Source organism: Momordica charantia (genome assembly GCF_013281855.1).
Source record: "Momordica charantia cultivar OHB3-1 chromosome 6 unlocalized genomic scaffold, Mcharantia_2.0 BLBB01000006.1, whole genome shotgun sequence".
Classification (NCBI taxonomy): Eukaryota; Viridiplantae; Streptophyta; class Magnoliopsida; order Cucurbitales; family Cucurbitaceae; genus Momordica; species Momordica charantia.
In genome coordinates this window covers 19,032,271-19,044,297 of record NW_028275164.1, presented here as the reverse complement: position 1 = coordinate 19,044,297, position 12,027 = coordinate 19,032,271, and the positions used below count along the sequence as shown (strand labels likewise).

Below are 12,027 nucleotides of genomic sequence, written 5' to 3'. Positions count from 1 at the left end.
TCACAAGGCAAACCATCATCTTAATTTGAGGTACTTGCTACATTTCCTTGATAATTGGAATCTTTCTTATTTAGATTCGAACAATTCTTCTTCAGATGACCCTTCTTCCTATAGTTAGTAGTACTTCATGTAATTCTTACTTCTTGATTTTGCCCATTCCTTGATTTTGGCTCCCACTCGAGCCATGTTCTGTTGATCTGCCTATTGTCATCTCCAGAGCCTCTGCTTTTCGTGAATTCACCAACTTATCTTCTTTATTTTTGCGTCGATTTTCTTTTTCTAAGACAGCAACTCCAATATCATCAAAGTTTATATAATTGGTGAGAACATTATTAATTTGTCAGGTTGATGACAAGTTGATCACATGACTCGGGAAGACTTTGAAGTAGAAGTTCAGCACATTCATTTGCCTATATTTTACTACCCAATGATGTGAGTTGAGAAAATAGAGTAGTATTCAATGTGTTCATGTGCTCTGTCATTGGAGTAGATTCTGAATCTGAAGAGTATACAATCTCCTCTTAAGGAAAATCTTGTTGGTGAAGTGACTTGGCTTCGTACAATTTTTTGAGACGATCTCATATCTCCTTTACAGTTTTCTTATCCTATATGCTTGGTAACATTTTATCTGCTAGTTCTAGATGAAGATCTGTAATAGCATTCTCGTCCATCTCATTCCACTTGTCTTCTGTGACTTCCACTGCCTTTCACTGATGGCTGCAAGGCAATTATCTTTTCTCAAGATAACCTTTATCTTCAACTTCCAAAAAGAGAAATTAGTCTCGTTGAACTTCTCAATATCGAACTTTGTCGCCATTACTTTTTCATGGACCGTATGCAATCATTTGTGCCTTTAAATAAAGGTGAAAGATATCTAACACATTTTTTGATGTGGAGGATCCACTTTTAGTGGCAACCACGGAGTATACAATAAGTAGATATTAACACCTAAAACCATACTTTGATACCACATGTTAGAAATGATGGAGATCGGATAGAGTAGGATCATAGCTAAAATAGATTGAGAATAAGTAATAATGAAAAATAAGAGGAAGAAGGATAGGACACAATGATTTTATGTGGAAACCCCTGACGAATTAGGGTGAAAACCATGGGCAATGATATAGAAAAATTTCACACTATTCTTATACCACAAGTCTCACACTATAACTCACTTAAAGTTGGAGATTTTAAGATGGATTGCCAACCATTGGTGCCCACCTATATATAGTCAAAACATACTTGTCCATCAAGTAAATTTCTATGGCTACAAATACGCCAAATATTAGTCTTGAACATGTTGTATCATCCATTGGCCATAGATTTGCCACATCTTGATCGACCTCTGACAAGGTGATGATCTAGTGATCACAATTTTGCCACAATCTTGACTTTGGATAAAGTGTTTAACTTATTGATTTCGATTCTCAATGAAGCTTCTTAAGCAAGTTTGACAAAATATTTAATCAAGTAACTTCTAGTGACTTCAATTCTCCTAGGAAACTTCTTGAATAAGTTTGACAAATTTATTTAATATATTTAACCGATTAGATTCAAATTCAAATTTTTTATTTAAACCAAACACAAGAAATGATTTAAAAATCATTCTGATGAGCAAATCATTGTAAATCCAAGGCTCTATACCGAAGGTAAAGCAAGTTATTATTATTTTTTAAAAAAATTTATGAATTTTGACAAAGTCATTAAAGGGTCAATTTTGTGCAATTTTTTTGCTGGATTCAGATACGTCGAATACTTAACACATTGCAATTCTCGTTTTCTCAGGTGTAGTCAAACATGTAGTAGTGAAGTTATGGGGCTCTTTCTTAAATAAAAAAAGATGTTTGTGGGGCCAATAAAAAATTACCAGAAGAACAAGGATGGGATTGCAAAATTCATTTAGTTACTAAAACCCCAAACCCTAATCTCTAGAACTCTTCTTTTAAAAGGGTATTTTTGTTATCATTTTGGAGAAAACTTACTTTTCTTCTCCTCTCAGCCGCACGCCACAGCGCCGTCCCTCTCCGGCGAAATCCGATTCCAGTACACATTTCGTCTTCGATTTCTGGTGCTGACACCAATCCGCCATACACCCAACTCGATTCGGTAATTGTGAATTGTTGATAATGAAGCATGTGTTTTAGTATGGCTTATGGATGATTTGAAAGCACTTGTTGTTAGTCTAGTGTTGAGATTCTGTTGATGAATTGGACATGTTATGAAAATATTCATGCTGGGAATGTTTATCGGTTTGATTAATTTTGTGAAAGCACATATCGAAGGCTTTCAGGTTGTTTGCAGTGCCTGTGGAGCTCAAAAGTTGTGCGATATAATTTAGTCATCTCTCTCTCTTTTAGTACATCCTCTAGAGTCTAGACTGGTTCCGAGGCTGATTCGTAGTTTCGGCCTCTAGAGGATTTGGGAGTAGATCACGAACATTTTCCTACTAATCTTTCACTTTTGGTGCTTGGGCTAATTTGATTTTCAATTGTTTATTAGGGTGAGATTAGAACGATTCGGGAAGTTGTTTCTGTTTGAAGTTCTTTTCTGCTATGTTTTTATGATTCTCAATGTGATTTGATTTGATTGCTTCTTTATAGTTTCACGAGGCTGAATGTTATTTTGACTTTTTAGTTTTTATTCTTCTTTGACTCTTGAGAATTTGGCAACAGTAGGACTAATGTTTGGATTTACAATATTAAGCTAGTAGTAAATCACGTGTAGAAGATGCAAAATCTGCCTACATTTGGGGTGTTTAATGCATTGATATTGAGTAAATTTTGTGTATTACATACAATTTTATAGAAATCATATCATGTAAATTAGACACTTGTGTATATTTCAAGTAAACCGGGTCTACTCCAATGTAAAATGCATATACGCTTGTAGATATAGTCAAATTTGTTTAGGAAACACGATTATGACTTACTATAAACTAGTTTGTATTCTTTAAAGCATTCTATTTATATCATTATCCATTAAAAGATCTTTAATAAAGCTAAAGTTTTTGATTTCACAGGGCACAATTTGGAGTTTGGAGTTTGGGAGCAGCAGAGTGTTTGTTTTTAAAAGAGAACAATGTCCAACCCAAAAGTTTTCTTCGACATTTTGATTGGAAAGATGAAAGCAGGCCGCATCGTCATGGAGTTATTTGCAGACACTACCCCGAAAACTGCAGAGAATTTCCGTGCCCTCTGCACCGGGGAGAAGGGGATCGGACGATCCGGGAAGCTACTGCACTACAAAGGCTCGTCGTTTCACCGTATCATCCCCAACTTCATGTGCCAAGGAGGAGATTTCACAAAGGGCAATGGGACAGGAGGAGAATCAATCTATGGCTTGAAGTTTGCAGATGAAAACTTCAAGATGAGACACACGGGGCCCGGGGTTCTTTCGATGGCGAATGCTGGACCGAACACGAATGGGTCTCAGTTCTTCATTTGCACTGAGAAGACTCCATGGCTGGATGGGAAGCATGTTGTGTTTGGGAAAGTTGTGGATGGTTATAATGTAGTTCAGGAGATGGAGAAGGTTGGTTCAGACAGTGGGAAGACTTCAGAAACAGTTGTGATAGAGGACTGTGGTCAGGTAACAGCTCAGAGTTGAAGGTAGAAATTTGTGTTAGAATTTCGCTTTCAACTCTTGGAATTATGCGCTTTAGAATTAATTCTCATGTCTGAGTAATCTCCTTTGAACTTTTTTTTCCCCTTCAAAGAAAGAGATTCAAATTAAATTATCACCAAACTTCGCTCTTCAAAATACTAGATCATGGTACAATATCTCTGCCACTTTTGAGTTATAATCAAGGTTCAAAATGTCGACTTCCGGAAATGACCTCGATGGAAATGTCGAGGTCCTGATTTACGGACATGTCGATGGATGTATTGATGTCGATAGATATTTCGAAAAAAATCACTAAAATTGTGGATATTGATACAAATTGTTTGAATTAGTAAATAAGACTTTAATTGTATTTTAGTTCATAATTAATCATTTTTAACCATCATATATAGATATATATGTAATATACTTATAGAAATATGATTGTGATGGATGAAATAATCGTACAGAATTTGATGAAATAATGATATCATATTTGAAAAATAAAATTTATTGTGATATCATATTTGAAAAATAAAATTTATTGTATTCAAATGTAGTGATGGTGAATAAAGTAAAACAAGTAAATTAATATTAAAAAGATACTTTGAATGATCCGATATCTTATCTTTATGTAAATTTAATAAAAATTTAATAAGAAAGTTTGATGATAAGAAAGTTTGATGATAAGAAAGTTTGACGAGTAATTGATCTAGAACTATTTTGTTAGTAGTTTCTTGAAATAATATACTTTTCCAAATGTGTTCAATTTTAATTGATTTTTTTAATGTACCATTGATGTTGATATAGAATATATGTCAACATATATATACACATGGCCACATCCTTTAAAAGATTGCACTGCTTAAAACTAATTTCTTCAAATATACTGGATCATTATTCCTCCATCCATTTCATTGCTACCATATTGATGGAGAATTTATTCTTATCCAAATAAAATGGTGTTCTTCCAAAGTCCAAATACATTGATGGTCATATACATAAATAGATAATTGAACAAGGGAATTCAATTTATAATACAAGGTCTATGATCAACACTTTTTAGCTTGTTGAGGAGCAATTAGCAGAGTGGCTCCTATGGAGCACATGCTCTCTTCTGTTCCATTTCTCCATTTAATTCAAATAATAAGAAAAAATAAAATTAAAGAATAATGAGAATCTCAATATTTCAAATTGAAAACTGAAAATGATTCACAATTCTAGATTCACAGAATCACATTTTACACCCATTTAAAGATATTTTATATTAAAAATTCAAATTTCTTGCTCCAGATCTTCCCAAAGTTTGGCTCATTCAGGAAAGAAAAATTGGATTTATCGTTGTTCACGTTTGTGTTTTCAACTTCTTTATCACCGATGATTCATTTTGTCCACCATCGTTTTGTGCATTTCGACCAGCAGATTCATCTTCTTTCATCGAGGATTCATCTTTCTTCATTGACATTTCAATTTTCTCCTTCAAACCAAAAAACCAGGTTTGATTATTGATTTATACTCAATCTTTCTCCCTTTCAAGATAGGATTTGCATGACGTTTTGGATTTAATCAAATTAACGGCAGGGAAAAACGACATGTCTATGTGTTGATCGATATTTGAAACACGGATTATGATTAGGTAATTTAACTTTGTATGATTGCATTTTTATTTAATACTGTGAATAAAATATATGATATTATTAGCTTCTCTAACTTAGCATTTTACAATCGCACGACTGTCAAAATTGCTAATGCAATTAGATGGTATGCATCACTTTTTCTTTTTAGTTTTGCCATTTTCTTGGCAAAACTTTTAAATATTATGTTTGACGTGGAAGAGAGTAATTTAAAATTTATTAGTAGTTTGTTTTGTCCTTTGTGCCTCATTAATCTTTTTTCTCACGCAAGAAAACTTCCTATGAGAATTTTGGAAATTCAACAGGTTTAAATATTGTTTCAGTCTCTTTAATGGTGAATTTGGTTTGAGTTTGATTCATTTTAGTTCCTTAATGTTGAATTTGGTTTGAGTTTGGTTCATTTTAGTTTCTTACTTTCAATTTTTGTTTATTTTAGTTTAATTATTGTATTATCAAACCTTTTGTATTTTTTTTTAAAATGCGGCTAATTTTATTTCTATTTATAAATTTTTAACACTAATTTTATACCCAATGAAAAATTTTAATATAAATTTATGCCTAAATGTCAATATATAAGTGTCATGTTGTAAGAGTTAAAATATATGTGACCAAAATAATATTATCGTGCTTGTCGACATATATTTTATGTACTCTTGGAAGTTGAATAACATAAAACTATGCAGGTAGATCTTGCCCGTAAGCGCAAAAAGTTGTATCATGCATTTCTCATTTCACATACTTAACATTAATACTCCCTTTCTCCATTCTAATTTGCAAACAAATATTTCTTTATGACCCATTTAATAACTAGTAAGATCCTATCAGTAATAACTTATCTTTTATGTCACCATCACTTGTCGAAAAATTGACAACTCAAACGAGTAAGAACTTAAATATTTTACTTATTACTTTGCATTTTCACAAATTTTAAAAGTGTTTCTAAGACATAAATAAAGGAGGTTTTAAGAAAAAACATAAAAATAATTTTTAAAATTTGGAACAGAGCTCCTGGAGCAGAGAAGAGACATGAAAAGTGGAAAAGAGAAGTGAAACAATATGATATGAAATTGAATAAGCAAAATAATGAGGCGAGGAAATGTTTGTATATGAATGACTAAAATGTGTTTATTCAGTCCCAATCTTCATCACTTAATTGGTCATCCTCCATCTCCTTTGGAGGCCTAACCACCAGCAACACTGTCCCTAAACTCTCCTTCACTCCCATTTCTATCAATGCATTTCCTCTCTGCACCTTCAAATCTTCACCGCCGCCGCCCACGGTCGCTGCCGTCAGATAAAACCCTTCTCCGGCCACCACCTCCTTCCTGCTCCGATCTGCCACCACCAATATCGGCTCCTCCTTGTACCACCTGTTCACCCGCCATGGCAGAGCCCTAGCATCCCCGAACGCCACCACTACTCCGCCCCTCCCGACCCCCACCACCGGTTCCCACCCCGGCAGCACCACCCACAGCCGCCACCCCTCCTCCGCCACCACAACCCCAAATTCCCCCTCGCTCTTCACCTCCCACGGCGCCTCCAAAATCCCCCTTCCTCCCTCCTCCGCCTTGCACACCGGCATCACCACCACGCTCGTCGCCTCCGCCACCTCTCCCATCTTCATCCTCACCACCGGAACCCTCACTCCGCCTTCCATTCCATCGCCGTCGCCACCCTCTTTTCCCTCGTCTCCCCCCTCCAGATCCTTCAGAATCAGGCTCTTCGCCTCCTCCGTCGCCGCAACCTTCAGTGCATCCTCCAACGCCGCCGTCCTCGCCTCCGATGGATTCCTGTACTCCTTACTCAGCCTGAAATACATAAACGCCAAACAATCCCCTGGAAAATCGTAATCGAAACTCTCCCAACCTTTTTCCCCTTTTCGGCGGGGAAAGTCCTTCATCGCTCGAGCCAGATCCTGCGCGCCCTTGCCGTCCAGCCTGTTCTCCACGATGTATCGAGCCGCCGCCGCACGCTTATCTGTACCGAGGAGCCGAATTTCATACAGCAATTCGGCGCCGCCGGTATCGAATTCCGCAATTACTTCCGGATCGGTGTTGGCCTGGACGAGGGACTCCCGAACCTGAGCGCCGACGACGAGGGCGTTCTGCTGGACTCCGGTGATTCCAGTGGCCTCTTCGATGGTGGGAGGAGTGAAACCCTCTTGAATCAAGGACGAAATCAGGGGTGCGTACTCGAACCAGAGGCCGAGGCGGCTACCGAGAACATCGAGCTTGCCGACGGCGTCAAGGGACCGATACTGAGGGGGGAGAGGAGAGGGAGGCGGCCGGAATGGCTGGTACACCTGTGGCTTCGCGGCCAACGACGATGGGGGAGTATTCAGAGTGGCGGAGATGATGGAGGAGCGGCGAGGAGCGCGGCGGAGGAAGAGGAGGAGAGGTGAGTCTCGGTGAGAATGGAGGAAGGGGTGGGCGGCGGCGGCGGAGAGAGAGTTGACGGAGGCGGAGACTGAGAGCATGGTGGAAGGGAAGGATGAAAATGGTGGGAAGAGAAGCGAAGGACTTTCGGGGGCGTATCTTATCTCATACTCGTTGCCCTGTCAGAAGCAGATATTTTAAGAATTGGGCAAAATAGTAATAATATGTATATTTTTTTAATGTCATTTAATTTTTTTTTCCTTTTGGAGAAAAATATTATTTTTTGCTCTCAACTCCATAAATTCACTTGTATAAATAAAAGTAAAAAACGTTGCAATATTTACCTTCTAACAAGTTTTAGATTTAAATAATCGATGCAAAATATATTATTGACGTCTAATAAATTATAAAACATATAATTAACTTTTACAAAATTGACACGATTTAGACTAAAATATTATTAGAATTGAATTTAAGAAAAAAATTGTAAGTTCTGGCAAAGTCAATCAAAATTAAACTTGTAGAAATCTTAGTTTTGATTTTCTTAAGTTTTTATATTTTTTTTCCGCTTAAATTAGTGGGTGAATTAACAAAAACTTTATAGAAGGTAAAAATTGCAAAAGTTATCTAAATTCATGGTCCAATTATTTAATGAAATTATAAATTTATGGTGAGAATTGGTACAATCAGCCAAGTTTAGGTTCAAATTTTTATTTTCCCCCTATTTTTTATTTATATTCCACTTATTTTATTTTTTTAAATTGTGTTTCCAATATTTTAATAATTTCAATTTGAATTCTCACCAGAAATGCTTAATGTGCAAATCATCTTCATAGATAAAGTCAAATGTTAATGATGTTTCATGTCTACGTGGCATCGCATGAACTCATGAAGTAGCATAGTCCCTTTTATTTACATAATAAATTGAAAGAATGTACACCACATCATAACATTTAACTACTCAAATGTTTAATATTCATACATGAAATAATATTCCCGATCTAAACAGACCGTACATTAACTGATTTTAGTGAAATGACTTGAGTTTCACGAGACCGCGATTAGTGTGGTTAATTTGGAAACTTGATTTGAAATAACTTTATACCGTTTAGAATAAAATTTTTTAACCATGTTTTACTTGGGTAATTGTGCTGGATGTGTGTGACATGATTTTACCTCTCAACATATGTCATCTACAATCCATGATGAAATCTATACTTAAACATTTTCCTACAAAGCATTTATATGTGTGTATTATATGATAATGACTCTAATTTTCTATATGTATTTAATAATCTTAAATTGAGATAATTATTCATAAAACATAATTTCATTAAAATTAAATAAAATAAAAACTTGGTCTTTTATTGAAAACGTAAACTTAAAATATAAATCTCCAACAGCAGAAATCATAAATCATTATGAAATAAAACAAAATAAAAATATGGTCTAGTCATAATTAAAAGTATCAATTAACAATAAATTCAAGCATGTCTTATATCTCCTCCCCATTAATGCCAATGTCATCCTCGACGTTGTTGTCGTCATCTATAATTATCTGTAAAAAAAATTGAAAACTACATTGAGTAAACATAAAAATATTCAGTAAGTAGTTCCTATCATAAAGAACTTTCATGCTCAAACACATGCATCATGCTTACATGGTTGCATATTTCAACTTAACATATAAACCATGGAACAACCTAACTTAATGTATTTGTGCTTGCTAACATAAACTTACATACCTAAATCTTTAATTTGGTGCCATGCTAAGTACGAATACCTCATACCATAACCGTCAATTCTGCATGCAATATTTATCAAGTACCTCGTAAATACCATTAACATAAACTAGTTTTTTTCATGGGCCCAGCTCTTAGCTGAAATCATACATGTCATATCATACATCTAGCTGCATAACATAATTGCTTCATTTGGATATTTCATGCCTAACATTAATCTTACCTAAATCCATGACATGTAAGACTACTAACTTAACTATAATGCAATGTGTCACACATATGTCATGCTGTACCTAAACAAGTTTTGCTATTGAACATACTAAAAATGAAATGATAAAGTCACATAACCATAACATGATTTGCAATACATCAAATTTAACCATAACAACCATTCAATAACAAAATATATTTAAGCAATATGAATAACATAATTTAATAAGAAACAAGGTAACATATTTTAAAGGATAAAATGTATGCCCTAGTTTATTGTATTGTACTTTATAGTATTGTATAGCACTCACTGCTACAAGCTTTTATACATCCCATTAGAGTTTAGTTCTTGGGTTTTATGCCCTAAACTCGTGGTTTGTAAATGCAAAACAAATATTTATACAATTAGCCTGTTATTGAAGTTCATTTTAGATTTGCATTAACCCAAATCTAATAAACTAAGATTCGAGGCTATGTCATGTAACTAGAATAGTATATAATCGATATAAAATATATAATTGATATACAAGGTATATATTTAATATACAGTATATAATTAATATACAGTGTATATATTTAATATACATTATATTCGATATACAAGTGGATAATGTTTCAGTAATAACCTAAAGGGTCTATAGTACATGGGTAAGGCTGGGTACCTGTTGCGTCCACACAACCATGTTGACAACACACGCAAGTATACATGAAATTACCGATTGTAGCACGAAACGAGGTCGAATCCACAGGGACTTCGTATTATATTCTAAACTATGTTTGCAGATACCAAAATGTAAAACCAAGGAAATATAGATGATTGTGTTGTATGTAAAAGGAATATCATAAACAAAATAGTAAATGATCTCAACAGCGGATACACTTCGGAAAGCTGATAATAGAAAGAAGTTATAGCACAAAATAGCAAAAATGAGGGTAGCAAAAATGAGGGTTAACAGATATGAAAAAGTGGGAGAGATATAACATGCTTTCACTGACTTTTCAACCTACCCTCTAGTATGACAACATTCATTAGTGCTAAACTCAACATGGTTCCCTTCCGAGACACCCAAACATGGATACCCACAACTCCCGTTGCTAAATTTCCAAGCAATATAAACAAGTTCTAAGCAGGATTAGGGAATCCCATTCTTGAGCATCCACAAATTACTAGAAAAAAGTAACTAATCACAAACAGAGCAAGTCAGCAACCCGTAAGCCCTCCCAGGTCAATACAGACGCTAGCATATAGAATAGAATGACCAACAACGTTAGGTAAGATTTAAGAAATGAATACAACTCTATTTAATAAGAAATGAAGCAGCTAGAGGTTTGCTTGTTCATCAATTACAGCATGTAAATCTCCCCCGTAATGGGGTTTAGCTCATGGAGAAAGAAGAAAATACAATGGGCAAAGGAAGAAGACAACCCATTTTAAGAAAATAGTAGAAAATCGAGAAAGTAGATGACAGCTCGAAGCAGCAGTCGAATATCTTCCTCTGTCGTCAGCTTTCTCCCCGAAAATGGAGAGATTCCTCCTCCTTATCGTTTTAGCTCTCAAAAGTGTGTCTCTATTGGGATCTGTGTGTGTCGGCTAGGGTTAAATGTCTCTTTTATATCGGGTCCCATTTTTAGGACACCCGGCTGGAGATTGTAAGGACATGGTAAATTCCTGTGTCTTGCTATTAACTGTGCAGTAAATCCATGCTCCAGCGTTGCTTCACTCCAGCTTTTGTCTGCTCTGTCTTGCAAATGCTTCATTCACTCTTTTCTGGTCTTAGCACTCTCTTCATGCTTTGTCTTTCGTTTCTAAACCTATGCATTTAAGCAAGAAATAAGAGCATTTAGCGCAATTTTTAGCCAAAGCATTCAAGACCTAGGACTTTTAGCTCGAACTTCACTTTCTAATATTATCTATCGTATTTAAGAGCTAAAATGGACACACTTTGACAATTCTTTGCAAAGAAACACCCAAATATACACTATAATGACTCTCTTTTGGAGAGTTATCATACCCCCAAACTTAAAATCTTGCTTGTCCCCAAGCAAGAGCATGCACTTTACCTTTGTTCACAAAAGAAGAATGTTAGAAATCTGTACTTCAAGCATCTACCCTTGTGCCTTAACCCTTCATTTTGATCAAAACTGCTAGAACTTACATACTCTGCTAAAGTACTTCAATTGGATCAAAGAAATGAAAGCAGCATAGGTTTGTTCACACTCTGGAAGACGTTATTTTCTGCCCAACTCTAGCTTCCTTCTGCTTCCCAACCTCAAGTTTAACTTCTCCTAGGGATTCATTTCTCAAGCCTCTTTCACTCGCCTAACCCTTTAACCCTTACACTACCAACTTGGGCTTCTTTAACCATGAGCTACTAGCCCTTCCTAATCTTGCAGCCTCTTTATGCTCTGGATGCGGGCTGCTAGCCCCTCCTTTATTAATGATTGTTTTTTTAAAGCTGAATTACA

General features: G+C 35.6%; 2 protein-coding genes across 2 annotated transcripts; one reads left to right on the top strand and one right to left on the bottom strand.

Moving 5' to 3' along the window:
• Positions 1-1,945: 1,945 nt before the first annotated feature.
• ROC2 (rotamase cyclophilin 2) lies at positions 1,946-3,759 on the top strand. Its single transcript, XM_022300950.2, has 2 exons — positions 1,946-2,106; positions 3,020-3,759. Exon 2 carries the CDS (start codon positions 3,079-3,081, stop codon positions 3,604-3,606), a length of 528 nt encoding a protein of 175 aa, XP_022156642.1. The 5' UTR covers positions 1,946-2,106; positions 3,020-3,078; the 3' UTR covers positions 3,607-3,759.
• Positions 3,760-6,281: 2,522 nt separating this feature from the next.
• Positions 6,282-7,792, bottom strand: LOC148210865 (rubisco accumulation factor 1.1, chloroplastic-like). Its single transcript, XM_088126118.1, has one exon. It carries the CDS (start codon positions 7,708-7,710, stop codon positions 6,364-6,366), a length of 1,347 nt encoding a protein of 448 aa, XP_087982244.1. The 5' UTR covers positions 7,711-7,792; the 3' UTR covers positions 6,282-6,363.
• Positions 7,793-12,027: the final 4,235 nt, after the last annotated feature.

Coding starts and splice junctions, on each gene's coding strand:
- ROC2 (XM_022300950.2), top strand. CDS start 3,079: ATGTCCAACCCAAAAGTTTTCTTCGACATTTTGATTGGAAAGATGAAA.
- LOC148210865 (XM_088126118.1), bottom strand. CDS start 7,710: ATGCTCTCAGTCTCCGCCTCCGTCAACTCTCTCTCCGCCGCCGCCGCC.